At 35.9% G+C, this 18,245-nt stretch overlaps 1 protein-coding gene and 1 pseudogene across 1 annotated transcript; one reads left to right on the plus strand and one right to left on the minus strand.

The window, feature by feature from the left end:
* Positions 1 to 18,245, minus strand: part of LOC146912675 (UDP-glucose 6-dehydrogenase 3-like) — a 51,364-nt pseudogene that overhangs the window by 12,903 nt on the left and 20,216 nt on the right.
* On the plus strand, positions 16,279 to 17,001 carry LOC146912676 (uncharacterized). The gene has a single exon (XM_085717742.1). It carries the CDS (start codon positions 16,348 to 16,350, stop codon positions 16,999 to 17,001), a length of 654 nt encoding a protein of 217 aa, XP_085573868.1. The 5' UTR covers positions 16,279 to 16,347.

Consider the following 18,245-nt stretch of genomic DNA (forward strand, 5'->3'; position numbering starts at 1 on the left):
CACTTAGCTTCTGATCAGTGTGTTCAGTCTTTAGGAGAAAAGAAGAATTTTTCTAAAACACAATTCAACCCCCCTTCTTGTGTTTTTCTCACCTTCAATTGGTATCTAGAGCCTTGGTCTGTTGTGTATCACTTAACCGTGCAACAGTCAAAGATCTGAGAAAAACATGACTACTCCTCCTCCTGATGGTGATACTAGCTATAAAAATGTCTCACATGATTATAGCGATAGTAAGAAAACCAGTGTTGGAAAAGTTCCAAAGTTCAATGGAGATGCTGAAGAGTTCTCTTGGTGGAAGACCAATTTTTACAGTTACATCATGAGCCTAGATGAAGAATTGTGGGATATTCTGGAAGACGGCGTTGGTGATTTAGTCCTTGATGAAGAAGGAGCTGCTGTGGATAGAAAGAAACATACTCCAGAACTGAGGAAACTTTACAAGAAGCATCATATTATCAGAGGAGCTCTTGTCACTGCCATACCCAAAGCAGAATACATGAAGATGAGTGACAAATCCACTGCTAAAGCTATGTTTGCTTCTCTCTGTTCAAATTATGAAGGGAGCAAGAAGGTCAAAGAAGCAAAGGCTCTCCTGCTTGTACATCAGTATGAGTTATTCAAAATGAAGGATGATGAAACTATTGAGGAGATGTACTCAAGGTTTCAAACCTTAGTTTCTGGTCTACAGATTCTAAAGAAGAGCTATGTTGCTTCTGATCATGTAAGCAAGATTCTCAGAAGCTTACCTGCCAGATGGAGACCGAAGGTGACTGCCATTGAGGAAGCTAAAGATTTAAACACTTTAAGTGTCGAAGATCTTGTTAGTTCTCTCAAAGTTCATGAGTTAAGTCTTAATGAACATGAGTCTACTAAGAAGAGTAAATCAATAGCTCTTCCATCCAAAGGCAAGTCATCAAAAGCTCTCAAAGTGGTTGAATCTGAAGAGGAAGAACAGTCAAGTTCAGATTCTGAACCAGATGCTGCAGAAATGGCCATGCTCTCAAACAGACTTCAATATCTGGCCAAGAAGAACAGAAAGTTTCTCTCCAGAAGGGGTAACTCCAGAAGCTCAAGGAAAGAAGATCAGAAGGGATGCTTCAACTGTAAGAAGCCAGGTCACTTCATTGCTGAATGCCCTGATCTTCAAAGAGAAAAGTCAAAGGACAAGTCAAAGAGGTCTACACTCAAACCAAGCAAATTCAAGAAGCAGATTAAGCAGAGTTTAATGGCAACCTGGGATGATTTGGGTAGTGAATCTGGATCTGATAAAGAGGAAGCTGATGAAGATGCAAAGGTAGCTGTTGGGTTGGTAGCAACAGCAACTTCAGAAGCTGGGTCAGATTCAGACTCAGAAGATGAAAACGAGGTATATTCCAAAATTCCCAGAGATGAACTTGTTGAGTCACTTAAAGAACTTCTTACACATTTTGAAGTAAGAACCAATGAGTTGAAGGATTTAAAAGAAAAATATGCTGATTTGGTACAACAGCAAAAATCAACTTTATTGGATCTGAAAGCTTCTGAACAAGGACTTAGGGGCTTTGACTTCATGTGTAAAACATATGAAGATCAGCTCAGGTTCTTATGTCAGAAGCTACAAGAAAAGTGTAATGAAAAACCTTTAAGTAACCATGAAATTGCTCTTGAAGATTTTATTATATCTGGCATTGACAGAAGCAGAGTGGCTTCTATGATTTATAGCATTTACAAGAACAATGGCAGAGGAATTGGCTTTCCAGAAGTGAAACTGGAGAAAACCAATCTAAAGTCTTGTTGTGAATGCATCAAGGAAGGTCTGAAAACATTCTTTGTACCAGAAGGGGCTGAGTTGGAAACTGTTGTTCAATCAGAACCTGAAGCTTCTAGTTCTAAGGCTAAGATTACTTCAAAGCCAAGGAACTCTAAGTCAAAGGCTATGATCAAATCTGATTCCAAAACTTCAAAGGTTAGGATCCTGAAAAGATCAGAACCTATTCCTCAGAGTCTGGTGAAACCAAAATCTGGGGTTCTGAAGTCTAAGTTTCAGAAGAAGACAGTTACTACTTCTGAAGTACCAAAACCTAAGGTGATGGTTAATCAGAAGCAATCCAACTCACAGCACAAGGTACAAGAAGTGAAGAGTAAAGCCTTATGTACTAACCTTCCAGGACCCATAGAGCAATGGGTACCTAAATCTAAAAATGTCAATGATGCAGGTATGTCTAAGAGCAGTGCCAAAGCAAAGATCATGGTACCTAGACAGTGGTTGCTCAAGACACATGACAGGAGACAAGTCCATGTTCCTCAGCCTAACAATGAAAGAGGGAGGAAATGTGAAATTTGGAGGCAACCAGTCAGGCAAGATCATAGGTACAGGAACTATTGGTAACTCCTCTACCTCGATTAATAATGTATGGTTGGTAGATGGTCTTGAACATAACCTTTTGAGCATTAGTCAATTTTGTGATAATGGTTATGATGTGTTTTTTTGAAAAACCCAACTGTACAGTAATCAACAAGGAAGACAAATCCATTGTGTTCAAAGGAAAGAGAGTTGACAATGTCTATAAAATCAATTTTTCTGAACTGGCTGATCAGAAGGTGATTTGCCTACTATCAGTGAATGATAAGAAATGGATGTGGCACAGAAGGTTGGGACATGCTAACTGGAGGTTAATCTCTAAGCTTAGTAAGTTACAACTGGTGAAAGGGCTACCAGACATTGACTATCATTCAGATGCACTCTGTGGTGCATGTCAGAGAGGGAAAATTGTGAAATCATCTTTTAAAACAAAAGATTTTGTTTCAACCTCAAGACCTTTAGAATTACTCCATATTGATTTATTTGGACCAGTAAGTACTGCATCCTTATATGGAAGTAGATATGGATTAGTCATTGTTGATGATTACAGCAGATGGACTTGGGTGAAATTCATAAAGAGTAAAGATGTTGCGTGTGATGTATTCAGTAGCTTCTGCACTCAAATTCAATCTGAAAAAGAATCAAAAATTTTGAAAGTCAGAAGTGATCATGGTGGAGAATTTGAAAATGAGCCATTTGAAGCTTTTTGTGAAAAACATGGAATTTTCCATGAATTCTCTTCTCCTAGAACACCACAACAAAATGGAGTTGTAGAGAGAAAGAATAGAACTTTACAAGAAATGGCCAGAACCATGATTCATGAAAACAATTTACCAAAACATTTTTGGGCAGAAGCAGTGAATACAGCATGCTATGTTCAAAACAGGATCTATATTAGACCTATTTTGGAGAAAACAGCATATGAACTCTTTAAAGGAAGAAAACCCAATATCTCTTACTTTCATCAATTTGGATGTACTTGTTACATTCTGAACAACAAGCTCTACCTAAAGAAATTTGATGCCAAGGCCCAAAGAGGAATCTTTTTAGGTTACTCTGAAAGGTCAAAGGCATACAGAGTGTATAATTCAGAAACACTCTGTGTTGAAGAATCTATGCACGTTAAATTTGATGACAAGGAGCTTGAAGATAAAACTTCAAAGCAGGGTGAAAGTTTTGCAGAGATACAGGTTCCTGAAGCTACTCCAGAACCTGATCAGATAGCTGAGTCTGAAGATAGTCCAGAAGCTGAACCCACATCAGAAGCGCAAGATGAAACTGCTTCTGATGAAGCACAAGATGGCTCACATCAAGAAGATCCTCCCAGAAACACATTCAAACACAAGTCTTCACATCCTGAGGAGCTAATCATTGGAAACAAAGATAGTCCAAGAAGAACAAGATCACATTTCAGACAAGAAGAGTCAATGATTGGACTAATCTCAATGATTGAACCTACAACAGTTGATGAAGCACTTTCAGATGATGGATGGATCCTAGCTATGCAAGAAGAGTTGAATCAATTTCAAAGAAATGATGTGTGGGATCTGGTACCCAAACCTCAGCACAAGAACATTATTGGAACAAAATGGGTATTCAGAAACAAGCTGAATGAGCAAGGTGAAGTAACAAGAAACAAAGCCAGACTTGTTGCACAAGGGTATAGTCAACAAGAAGGCATTGATTACACTGAAACGTTTGCTCCAGTTGCAAGATTGGAAGCAATCAGGTTACTTCTTTCCTATGCAGTTAATCATGGCATAATATTATATCAAATGGATGTCAAGAGTGCATTTCTAAATGGTGTCATAGAAGAAGAAGTGTATGTCAAGCAACCTCCTGGATTTGAGGATATTAAATATCCTGACCATGTTTTTAAACTGAAGAAATCACTATATGGCTTGAAACAAGCTCCCAGAGCTTGGTATGATAGACTAAGTAATTTCTTAATCAAAAATGATTTTAAAAGAGGACAGGTTGATACTACACTCTTCAGAAGGACCCTTGAGAAAGATATTCTTGTTGTGCAAATATATGTTGATGATATAATATTTGGTTCTACTAATGCATCTCTTTGCAAGGAATTTTCTGAGTTAATGCAGGATGAATTTGAAATGAGCATGATGGGAGAGCTGAAGTTCTTCCTGGGCATTCAAATCAATCAATGCAAAGATGGAGTCTATGTTCATCAATCAAAGTACACAAAGGAGCTTCTGAAGAAGTTCAAACTTGAAGATTGTAAAGTGATGAACACTCCAATGCACCCTACATGCACCTTAAGCAAAGAAGATGAAGGAGCTAAAGTAGATCAGAAGCTGTATAGAGGTATGATTGGTTCTTTGTTATACCTCACTGCATCTAGGCCAGATATTTTATTCAGTGTATGCTTGTGTGCAAGATTCCAATCAGATCCTAGAGAATCTCATATGACTGCTGTCAAGAGAATCTTCAGGTATTTGAAAGGAACGACCAATCTTGGACTCCTTTATAGGAAATCCTTAGATTATAAGCTAATTGGATTCTGTGATGCTGATTATGCTGGTGATAGGATTGAAAGAAAGTCAACCAGTGGCAATTGTCAATTTCTGGGTGATAATCTTATATCCTGGGCTAGCAAAAGACAAACAACTATTGCTATGTCTACAGCAGAAGCAGAATACATTTCAGCTGCAAGTTGTTGTACACAACTACTTTGGATGAAACATCAGTTGGAAGATTATCAGATAACTGCTAACAGTATTCCCATTTATTGTGATAATACTGCTGCTATTTGTTTGTCTAAAAATCCAATTTTGCATTCAAGAGCGAAGCACATTGAAATCAAACACCATTTTATCAGAGATTATGTTCAAAAAGGAATTTTAGATATACAATTCATTGATACTGAAAATCAATGGGCTGATATATTTACTAAGCCTTTAACTGTTGAAAGATTTGATTTTATAAAGAAAAATTTGAACATGCACTTTGTATCTGATTAAATGCTTGCTTGCTCCTGAATAGGATTTTAGGTTCTGAAGTTAGTTCAGAAGCGGTAGTCCATCAGAAGCTCTTTATTGAGGTTCTGAGGAAAACTCGCTTCTGATGATGACGTCAGCATCTGAAGTCCAGAAGCTGGATTTGTTGCTTCTGAATAGTTGAATTAGTGGAAACGTTGGAAGTTACCTTTTAAAAAGTAACTTCTGGCCCACTAACTTGGTAGTTACTCTGTGAACTTCTTACGTGGCCTGTATGTGTTGGTGTATAACTAAAAGGGCAATGATGATTTAAAAGCTTTGAAAGTACTTTTCACGCGCCCCCAATTTTGTCATTAATGTTATGTTTGTTTGTCTCTTTTGAATTGCAATCGTTTTACTTTTAACACTTTGTCAATTCACACACTACTCACTCACAACAAACACATTTGCTCTCAAACCTCTTGCGAAGTAAGCGCATTCTCTCAACCTTAGAACCCTAAAATCTTCATCTTCTTCAAATCTTCGTCAATCATCAAATGGCATCATCAAGCTCGCAACGAAAGGATTCAGTATCTACTTCAAGAATGGTCCCTGAATATGACTACAAAGGAAGAAGCATGAAATTGGAAGAATGGGATTTGCAAGTTCAGATAGAGAATCCAGTGGACTTTGATTCTCTGAATTTTCATAGGTGTTCTATCAGAAGCTACTATGAAGAGCAAGGACTCATGGATTATTTCAGAATGTTGAATGGACCAACATATGAAGCTCTGGTTAGACACTTCTGGGTAAGAGCAAAATTTTACAACAAAGCGGCATCCTTATCTGAGGAAAGTCAAATGGTGCTAATGTATCCTGAATTAGAAGGGAAAACAAGAGAAGAAATGGGTCTTGCGCCATTTGTTGAAGATGAAATCAGATCCAGCATCTGTGGTATTCCAATAAGAATTGCACAATGGCACATAGAGTATGTTCTCAAGGCTGCAGCCTCTGGATACTACTCTGGAATAGATCTTTCAGATGCTGCTGAAAAACGCATTTGGAAAAAGCAAGCCAACTTGGTGATTTACAATTCTGAGAAGGAGAAGAAATATGCTGAATTGAGCATGGAAACCAAGATGCTTCTGAAGATTCAGAATGAGACCCTGTTTCCAAGTGGTGACTGTGTGAAGCCAAATCTAGCTCAGAAGGTCCTTCTCCAGCACTTCATCAAGAAGGAAAAGGTGAATGTGCCCAAATACGTGTTCAAGTACTTGGTAGAGTGTTTGAAGCAGAGTCAGCTACTGGATAAACCCTGGGTTCCTTATGGAAGACTCCTCTCAGAGATATTCTATCAAGGAGGTATCTTGAACAGTCTCAGTCAATCTCAAGGCTTCACAGATCAGCTACTTGACACAAAAACTGGAAAATTCATTAATGCTCATACTCTATTGAATATGAAGCTAATCAGTGAAGTCACCAAACTTCAAACTGATTTAAGTGAATCACTTGTTATGTCTGATCTTATGAAGGACTTTCCACCCATCTGCAAGAAGGATCCCATTGAAGTGCAATTGTACTATATCAAGGAACATTTTGAGGCAACCAATGAGAGAATCAGATTGGAAGATATTCCAGAGGAAATGTATGGTGGTGCTCTGCCACGAGCCAGAGGCAGAAAGTCAAAAAGGAAGTTGACTGCAGAGCAATATCTAGAGGTTGAACAAACTACTAAAAAGGCAAAAGTTGCTGCTGACAAGCTCAAAATTGGTAGTTCATCAGTACCTTCTATTGAAGAAGCCATTGAAGACATGGACTCCAGGATGATCATGGGTGTTGATATTTCTCTTGATCAACCTGCTATACCAAAGAGGAAGAGAAAGCCAGCCTTGAGGAGAACCAAGGATTTTCCTCATATCACCTTAAGAGCTCAAGCTGCTTCTGATTTGAAGTTAAAAGAGTTACAAGAGAAGAAAGCAGCCGCTGAAAAAGTTCTGGAAATTGCTGCTGAGCTACGAGAGTCTGTAGTTTCAGAAGCCAAGCAACTGTTGCAGGTGTCCAGTGAATCTGCTAAAGAGGATTCTGATCCTGAACCAGAAAAGGTAATTAATATATCTTCAGATTCCGCATCCGCATCATTATCAGATTCTGATGATTCTGATGATGATGTACCTTTAGCTCAACTTTTTCAAAAACCAGTAAAAAGCCAATCAACATCAACCAAAACCAACGATAAGCCCTCTTCGTCAACTTCTTATGAACCAGTTGGCCACATAGTTAATGAGAAGTTAGCTAAACTGGCTGAGCAGAGAGAAAGAGTCATTGATTCTATCTTTCGCCTTAACCCTCAACCCCTTTGCATTCAACCTCTCAACATGATTCCTCCTGAAAATGTTGAGTCCACCTCAGAAAAAGCCTCTGAAACAACTCCAGAAGCAGCTGCTTCTGAAAAAGTTGTTTCAGAAAACCCCCATCAACAAACACCTGAACCACATAAACCCACAACACCCCCACAATCACCAACAGCTATCACTGACCCCCAACTCAACACTCAAACAACAACTTCACCACAACAACCACCATCTGAAACTGAATTTCAACCTTTACCTGAACACTCTCCTGAACCAACTCCCATGGATGTTGACATCTCTCTAGTCAATGTTCAAGCCTCAACCTCCACCACACACATTGATTCTGACCAGCCCTCATCTTCTAACACACAAACACACCTTACCATTCCAGTTCCTAACCCTATTCAAGACTTAGAAATCAGTGATTCTGATCTTGAAATCCTTGAACATCCACCCACAAACATCCTGGAATCTGGATATATCAATTCTGAGCTTCTCTCAATCCTAAGTCAGTTGCATAATCTTGTGGATCAACGAAGGACAATTGATCTCACAAGTGCATATGATGACTCCTGGGCATCTCTTCAGAACCGGGCAACTGAGCTAATTGAAAGCATAAGGGCTAAGTGCATCAGAAGCAAGGAAGCTTCTGTCAGGAAGTTAATGGAGCATCTGAATCAGAGTCTCAGAGTAAGAAGTTCTACACTGCTCCTGGCAAACCAGCCTTTCTTCTCAGAAACGGACTACTTGACCAGAGAAGCCAGGTTGTGTAAGCTTCTGAAGAAACAGATGGCACAGCAGCAGCAAGAAGCTAGAGAAAGGGAACAAGCTCTTCTTCAGAGGCAACAACAACTTGAAGAATTGTTGAAGAAGAAGATTGAAGAAATGGAAGAGATGAAGAAACAACAACAAACCAACCCTTAGTTGCACACCCTTGTGTTTTTTCTTTGTTTGTTGTTTGTTTTATTTTCTTAGTCCTTGCTTCTGAAATCATCTTGTCTTATTTCTTTTGCTTCTGAATGCTTACTGATTCTGACTGTTTAGCTGCTTCTGACAATTGAATATACATGATTTTTGCTCTGACTTATTTAGTTCATTTTCTTTTATACTCTCTCCTGTTTGAGTTTTTTCTCATATCTTTTTGTCTTTTATGCTTAAATTTATTCTTTTTTTTTGATAATGACAAAAGGGGGAGTATATGTGACAAGTATTTAAAGGCTCTGAGCCCCATTAATGGCATTTGAAATTTTTGAAAAACTTCTATCTTTTTACCTTATTGGTATAAGCTATGAATGAACGAAGGAGTATCAAAATTCAAGTAAAGTTAATTGAACCATTCTTCTTATCTATAAGTAAATTCTTTCAATGATTCAATTTTGCTTTTAAGCTCTGATAATAATTATTGCGCAAAATGAATTTAATTAACCTGGATAGAACTTAGGGGGAGCTTACAAACCTCACCTTAAAGACTATCAGACTCAGGGGGAGTTGAGCTTACAAACCTCAGAACCCCAAAGTCAACTTGTTAATTAGATTAACAACAATTGATCAATTTTAAATACTTTTGTTTGTCATCATCAAAAAGGGGGAGATTGTTGGAACAAAATGTGTTTAACAATAAACCTTAAAGAGTTTTGATGATAACAAGGTATTAAAAATTGTAAATTGGATTAGCTAATATTTGTTCAAGTGTACAGGACCATAAGTATAAAGTTACATCATCATTGGTTCTGAATGAGCAAATAAAGAGCTATGGAAACAACAAAAATTTGAAGCTTGGACGCTCCTGAAGGCAACTTGCTCCTGAAGAAAAAGCGCTCCTGAAGTCAAGCTGCTCCTGAAGAAATAGCGCTCCTGAAGTAAGCTGCTCCTGAAGAATAGTGCTCCTGAAGACAAGAGGTCCAGAAGTCACATCATCAGAAGCTGCATCATCAGAAGCTGCAGAAGTCATCTCATCAGAAGCTGCATCATCAGAAGCTGCCTCATCAGAAGTCATTTCACCAGAAGCTGAATATCAACTGGATTTGCAAAGAATCAAGAATTGAAGAATCATCAATGCAAAAGCTGTCTATTGGATTCGAAAACACAAACAAAGGATTAGTGGAGCTTGCAACGGTCATTTCAAAGGTGTTTGAAGGTGTGTGTTTGCAATTTGGACGAAAGCGTTGACATTGTACTTTGTACGAATTGTACAACCACGTTCTCCACTACTCTGTTTTGTGTCTGCACTTCAAGACAAGAAAACAGCTCCAGAATACGGTCTCGCCTGCATAGATGTTCCTTTGGATAAGGAATGGATTTCAAATTTGTTCTTCATAGGACAACAACCAAATCAGGCAAAAGATCATTGGTGAAAGATCAAGCTTCAACAACGACTCTTTGGTGTGCTGGCAATTTCACAACGTCTCTTTCACACCTCTATATAAAGGAGTGAAGACCTAGAGATTTGGTAATGCAAGAACGCTGAACGAAAGACTCACAAGATTTTCACAAGTACCAAACCTCTGCTGAAATTGTTCTGCATTCACTTAGAATTTCTGTGTCTCAAAGTCATATCTTAGAAATTCTTAAGTCCATTGAGTCTGTATCTGATTTGTATTGCGAGCACCTCTGATTGTATATCAAGTGTTCAACCTTAAACAATTTTCTGTGTAATTTTGTTTAGTTAGGAAGTCTCTTGCAGTTGTGCTTGAGCAGGAAGTCTCTTGATTGTGTTCTTGAGCAAAGGAAGTCTCTTGCTTGTGTGCTTGAGCATTGGAAGTCTCTTGCTTGTGTGCTTGAGCATTGGAAGTCTCTTGCTTGTGTGCTTGAGCATTTGTAATCAGATATTACTCATAGTGAAATCTCCTTGGAAGTGCAAGGGGGACTGGACTACTTCCGGATTGTGGAAGGAACCAGTATAATTGCTTTGTGTCGTTCTTCTTCTCTCTCTCTCTGTTTTATTCCGCTGCATTTAGATTCTGATTATCACTTCAGAAGCTGTCTCAGTTAGCTTCTGATCAGTGTGTTCAGTCTTTAGGAGAAAAGAAGAATTTTTCTAAAACACAATTCAACCCCCCTTCTTGTGTTTTTCTCACCTTCATATGGTTTCATTTGTATATGTAACAAGGGTTCTACCAAGTTCCCAAAGTTTTCAACCACTTCCAAATATTTGTTAGGTGACGAGAGTACTCTCGTTCCAACAATATTCGTAGGTTAGTCTCGTTTGGGTGTAGTATCGCGTATCAACCAATACGAGAGTACTCTCGATTAGCCACCGCACTACGTCCTAAAAGGCCAAGATGGGTTAAAGGTGACTAAAGGTTCTCAACTTCGACGGTCACTTGAAAGTAACATGCCATACGCGAGTACTCACGACGACAAAAGTATACCTCCAAGATCCCTCCATTGAGTGGGTTATCACATGTACCAATACCGAAGAGTACTCTTGGCATGGAAACTATGATTATACCCGGTCCTATCTTAATTTCCCTCAAGTCCGGGTGTAGAACTTATCTCACCACTCACGTTAAAAGAAAGAAGAAAGAAGAAGGGGAGAATATACATACACGTATTTCCATCTTTTTTTTTTTTTTTTTTGGATTTTTTAAGCAAGTTTAAAGCACAAAATTTTAAACAAAACCAAGTTAGGCTTAACCCTCTTAAGGCAATTCCCCAGTGAAGTCGCCATTTCTGTCGCGTCATTTTTTGGAGATCAAGGCTATTTGATTAGATTTTGACTCACTTTTTATTTCACGACTTTGAAAAAATTTATTTTAATTGGGGGGTCCGGGGGTTGGTTATATTTAGGGAAGGTATTAGCACCCTAAATATTCGTAGTACTCTACGAGAACCTCTTGATTTTATTTAACTTTTTGTGCTATAAACTTGCTTGCCTTTTTTTTTTTTAAAATGAAACTTTGAAATGATTAAAAAAGGAAGACCTAATTATCTACATTTTATTGATTTGGAAGGACGAGTGTCCTCTGCCTACGTACCCGTGAGGGATCAAAACCTCGTAGTTCGGGGTAGAAATTGACGTTTGATTGGTTGTGTGTTTTTTATTAGTTTTGAAAAAAGTTTTAAAATAAAAAGCCAAGTGGCAAATAAGATTTGGTTTGTATTTTTTAATTTAAAAGAAAAATGGACTCAAGGTATGATTAAAATTGATTTGATATTTGATTAAGAAAGAAAATAAAAAGAACGATCACTTAATTGAAAATCAAGGTTTATTATGAAAATATTTTTCTGATTTTTGATTATTTGAATGTTTTTGTTGTTTTTGAATATTGAATAGAACATAAAATAAACTAACGTAGCAATAAAAATAAAAGCGTGAGAATTTTGTAGTGACATTGGATCACCACAAAATCTCCTAACCTAATCTATTTTTTTGTATTTTTCGATTTATAAAAGCGGTAAAGAAATAAAAGACACACACGCACGCACACTTTTCTCATTTATATTTACATTGGACCTAAATACATTCTAATTGCTGGAAAATAAATGACAATAATTAAAATGCTAAATAGAAATAAAATAGAATGCTAAAATGCTAAAAAGAAATAAAAATATAAAAAAAAAAAGAAAGAAAGGGACAACCGAAGGGACAAAATTACCGAAGGGACAAAATTCCGAAGGGACAGAAAAAGAGGAAGAAGAAAAGAATAGCTCGTCAACACAAGCTAAATGAGGGAGAAGAGAGAAAAGTTCTTTGACAACTCAAGAGAACTTTTGGTGTGTTTTGAAGTGTGGAATGAGGGCTCTATTTATAGGTGAGGAGGTTGATGAGAATGGAAAAGTGGTTTAATGGATTTTGATGGTGATTTGAATGGTGTTTAATGGTGAATTTTAAAAGAGGAATGTGAAAGTTGACACTTGACTTGAAAAATTTTGGACCATGGACATTTTATTTTTGGACTCATTAAAAAAAGTTATATAATAAAAAATAAAAAAAACTTATAGAAGTAATTAAACTAAAAATAAAAAAGGTAAAATGGAAAATAATAAGAAAAAAAGTTTCTGACTCTGAGATTGTGCCTTTGAAAGTGGCGTGTAAACAAGACTTGTACTATGTTTTTTGGACATTTTCTTTTGGACATTTAAAAAAGGAAAAAAAAAGTGACTAAAATAAAAGAATAAAAATAACTAAAAATTAAAATTAAAATTACAAGAAAATTAATAAAAGATGGAAATTTTACTAAAAAAAAGAAAGGAGAGAAGAGGGCCCGATATCGGAACAAAAAATGAGGTATTTTAAAGTACCCCTCTACCGAAATTTCCTTGAAAAGTCAGAGACTAATCAGGGTCAAAAGGCACATGAATGTAGGACCTTAGGTCAAAAATTGGGGTATGACATCAATGTTTGAATGGTTCTTTGCCTTTCAAAGTTTCTCTGTTTCCAATGAGAAATGTCTGGATTGAAAAGGTCTTTAACTGCAGTTCCTTCGGCAAGGAATTCAGGATTCAATAGATTATGAAATTTGATACCTTTTACATTGTGTGTCATAATTTTATCTATAGCCTCGACAGTTTTGACAGGAGCAGTTGATTTCTCTACAACAATTTTTTCAGAGATAGACACATCGGCAATCATCTAAGCCGCACTCTCTCAATACGTCAAATCTTCTGCTTTTCCAGCTCCGAGACCGCGAGGGTTTGTCGGTGTACTGACAGATACAAACACTATGTCAGCTTCATAGACATGTTTTTCAACATGAGTGCTGAAGAAAAGGTTCTTGCTGCGACATTGCTTTATGCTGCAATAGTATGTCAGCTTCATAGACATGTTTTTCAAGACTGGGCTCATAGATAGGAAGATGATCATTGTTCCATACAGCAACAGTCATCTGTTTTGCAATTATTTGGTACGTTACAACTTCGTGTAAGTGGTGAGCATCAACTATGAAAGTATTAGGTATGTGGGGGAGTATACATAGTATGCATATCTTTATGCAATGGATCAAATTTTAAACCATTATACTCACAAATGTAAACCAAGTTCAATATATCTTCTTCGAAGCAAGAACCATTAAAACCGACACTTGCATAGAAGAAATTTGGTCCAATTCTTGTAGTTGTATCAGTACCAACAGCCTAAGAAACTTGGTTAAGAATTGCATTGACAGATGAAATTCTTTGAGCTAAGAAAGCATTAGCTGATAACTTGGAATGTTCAGCTGAACAAAGATTTCAGCAACACCAAAAGCTGTAATGTTCAAAAAAACAAACTGCTATGTATGGATACTTATAAGTTATAACTCATCTTGTCAAAAAAAAAAAAAAAAGTTATAACTCATACCGTATCGGCTAGTTTATTGGCCTTACCAAACAAACCATAATTGCTAATTTCATTTTCTATTTGTCACAAAAAATTGTCTATCAGTTGTATGGATTTACTTTACGTTAGAAAAACAATATGTTTTGACAAAAAAAGAAAAAAGAAAAAAATATGTTACACGCATGTGACAAACATACAAAGAGCAGTCACTTGTCTTATCCCACATCCGACGTTTCAGCATCTTACAGAGGTATAGTGCCTTATAAATTAAGCGTAGAACATTACATCCCACTTATAATTTCTCATTCTCATTTCTCATGAGGAAAAGATTACTTGGTATTGCAATGTTTTGGAACCTGTGAAAGTGGCTACATCCATTTATTTAAAGGTAACAAACATTCCAATACTGTGTATTTCTTTTAAATGTATAGTTGAAATCAAACTATTTTTTTTTTAAATTGTCATAAACTGTTTTAATAAGTTGTTTATGGTACTTTCAAAGTAAATACTAAAAAACTAATTCAATATTCTTTTTTTTTTCAAAATACATATTGTAGTTAACAATTTTATACATGTCAATGTATAACTTTGACCTCTAATATTAATTATTTAAAGTAAAATTTTTAATAATGTTAGCATTTGTATTTACGTGTTAGTTAAAAAGTAAGATCAAAGTCATGTAAATAATGCACTAGGTAAGATAGAATTAGAAATGACAATACTACTTTCGTTCCTAAATATACATGATCCTTTTGAGAGAAAAAATATTATCTCTTTTTATGAAACCCCTTTGGTATTTTCAAATACATTAATTAATTTTTTTTACCAACACACCCCTATTTATTTTATATCTTTTTCTTCAATCAGCATTAAATACTATGTTGAAAACATACACTAACCTTCTCAAAGGATAAAATTGTAAAACACAATAGCAATTACAAACAAATTTATTATCACTTTCAATTTTCTTAATTCCCGCTATTTTTTCAAAAAGGCCCTATAATTAAGGGCTGAGGAAGTATTATAGAGTTAGGGTAACACATATAGTAGAAAAGATGGTGAGAAATAGATTTAGGTAGTTTATGCTTGTAGAGAGGAAACATTTAAATTATATACTAAGGAGAGTAGACTAGATGAAGGATAATCAAATCACAAGAGGTAAAGCAAGACTTACTTTGAAGTTATCCTCTTACTTTGCATTTTGTTGTTTTAATTCAGGGATGGAGCTAGAAGTAGAAGCGGGGCCAATAGAGGCCACGGTCCCCCATGTTTTCATAATTTCTTTTTCTTCATATTAGTATGCTATTTTTTTTTGGTCCCTACAGTTATTTTTTGTGAGCTTTATATGAACTTGTATAATGAATTTTTATTCTAATTAGTTTAATACTAATCTTTTAGATTAGTCTTCCCAAAATGTAATTTAAATTAGTAATTAATTAATTTAGATTAGTTATTTTTTTAGATTAGTTATTTTGTTTATTGATTTTTAATACATTAATAGGTACTCTATTTAAAATAAAAAATAATAAGTGGTTGTAGTTGAAAAATAAAAAAAAATTTAGTCTACATTAATTTTTCAAGCTTTCATTGTAATATTATTTTGATTGGTTAATCCCTGTAACAAAACAAAAGCATCATTGTCACTTATCTTAAGATGAAATTTAATTAAATTAAAAGTGAAACACTTTTTCTTCTTTGGCTTCAACCCTATCTCTTTCTCTCAACCCCCATCTTCAATATCAACATCATCTTACATTAGAACTTCATCTTTCATCAGAGCTTCATCTTCGGTGCTAACCTCTTCAATACAAAAAGATGTCATAAGTGACTCTTGACACTATACATTTGTAGTACCAAATGAATCATTAATGTTATCTTTGGATTGATGGTTAAAATAAAACGTTCACCAATATTTGATAATAACATGTTAATTAAATAACAAAATGTTAATGAAAGAGTCTCTCGTGGTGAATTAAGAACAGTCAAACCATAGTGCATCCGAATTTCCCATAATTTACACTCATTTATATCAACCACTTAGGGAACGTACAAAATTTCAAGTAAAATTGTGAAAGAAAAAGAAAATTGAATCAAACTTGTTGACTGGATGACTATGAAACTACTGTTTTAAGATCCTAATTTTTAGGATCCATTATCTTTTTATGTTATTGTTAGGAACTCTCTGATATGCTCTATTTGTTACTAGTTTTTAGGCATTTAGTTTTCAAATAGTAGTTTCTTTATGCATTATTTTAGGCTTTTCTTTATGTATAAATATGATGGTTATCATTCAATAAAAATATCCCTTTCATGCTGTTCACATAACATATTCTTTTCCACGTTAAACCTTTCTATATCCAACAAATTGGTATCTAGAGCCTGGTTCTTGGAGGGACTTGTGAGTGAAGTGAGTGAAACCCACCATAAAAGCTTAAACACTATTTTCAATTCATCAAACAGATGGATTCTGAAACATCCTACAAAGCCCTACCATTACCTGTGTTTGATGGTGAAAACTATCATATATGGGCAGCAAGGATGGAGGCGTATTTAGAGGCAAATGACCTCTGGGAAGCTGTTGAGGAGGACTACGAAGTTCTTCCTTTGTCAGACAATCCAACAATGGCTCAGATAAAAAATCACAAGGAAAGGAAAACAAGAAAGTCAAAAGCAAGGGCTACTTTGTTTGCTGCTGTCTCAGAAGAAATCTTCACCAGAATTATGACCATCAAATCAGCATTTGAAATATGGAATTTCCTCAAAACTGAATATGAAGGAGATGAAAGAATTAGGGGGATGCAAGCACTTAATTTGATCCGAGAATTTGAGATGCAAAAGATGAAGGAGTCTGAAACAATTAAAGAGTATGCAAATAAACTTATTAGCATTGCTAACAAAGTAAGATTGCTTGGTTCTGAATTATCTGATTCAAGAATAGTTCAGAAAATTCTCGTGACTGTCCCGGAAAGATTTGAAGCAACTATCACTTCCTTGGAAAATACCAAGGACATGTTAAAGCTTACCGTGGCAGAGCTTGTAAATCCTATGCAAGCCCAAGAACAAAGAAGAATGATAAGGTCTGAAGGTTCAGTAGAAGGAGCATTACAAGTGTAATATCCCTCCATAAGATTTTTTTAGCAAGGGGCAGAATTGTAATTTTGCCACTCAAGATTATTTAAGTGGAAAAATCCACAATTTTCTATAATCTTCCACACACTTCCCTCACAAAAAAAAAAAACTTAAAAATATCTTCCTCTTTACTCTCAAAAACTCTCTCGGTCTTCCCCTCCCTTACTACCACTTTACCAAATTTTCCACCAATCTCACATACAATTATATAAATGTGATCTTAGGAACCATTAAAGCATGATGCTAAACTAGTTTCTTCCCCTCTCCTCTGTTGTCCGCTCCATTTTCCCCTTTTCTCTCAAAATTGGATTTTGTTCAAATCAAGTTCATGAGAGGCATGCAAGTATGGAATCCTAATGGTGTTTGGTTTTGATTGGTATTTTGAAGCAAGAAGAGGAGATAGAGCAGAGGGCGGTAGCTTGGGTGTGGGTTTTGAAAGCTTTAAAGAATTCAGACTTTGTTTATTGGTGAGTTCATTAGATTTTAGACCTCCAATTTGAGTAGTTGAATTTTCACAATGGTGGTATTATTATGAATTATGTGCTGTCTCTAATGTATTATGTAATGGTGGGTTGAAATTAATTATGGCTGAACCATGACTGAATTTTATGGATAGATTGTTAGAAAATTGTATTGGATAGATTGTGAATTATGGGTCGAAAATCTTGCTGTGTAGCCTGAAAGATAATAATTGTTAGAGATTTAGATTCAACATTCAATTCCCTTCGATTTGGACATAAATTTTGTATGATTCGGACAACAAACGAACTCGGAAAGTGCATTTAAAGTTTGTAAAATCCTGCTGGAATCTGGTTACGGGTTTTGAGACAGGGCTCCACTAAAACAGTAATAACTTGCTCTCCGTAACCTGGAATCAAGTGATTTTTAATGCTATGGTTAGCTAACGAAATTACGGACGTTTTAGTAGCAGTTTCACTAATTTCGGTTCAGTATTGAGGTCTGGAGACAATTTTGAAGTATGGGGTCTGATGCGGATTTTGTGCAGAATATGGGTTTAATTGTGTTAGCTCACCGGGCGAGCATGAAGCCTCGCATAGCGGGGAGATGCAGAAGTGGATATTGAAGTGAACTCAGCATAATGTTCGATTTAGAGGTGAGTTCCTTTAGCTTAGAACCCACCTTTGGGGATCAATTATGATTATTTCTGAATTAGGTTTGGGGTATTTTGATGATGAGTATGAACATTTAAATTAGAGATTGAAATTGAT

Source organism: Medicago sativa, chromosome 6, assembly GCF_051527215.1.
Source record: "Medicago sativa cultivar Bolivia chromosome 6, Bolivia_mono, whole genome shotgun sequence".
Lineage (NCBI taxonomy): Eukaryota > Viridiplantae > Streptophyta > Magnoliopsida > Fabales > Fabaceae > Medicago > Medicago sativa.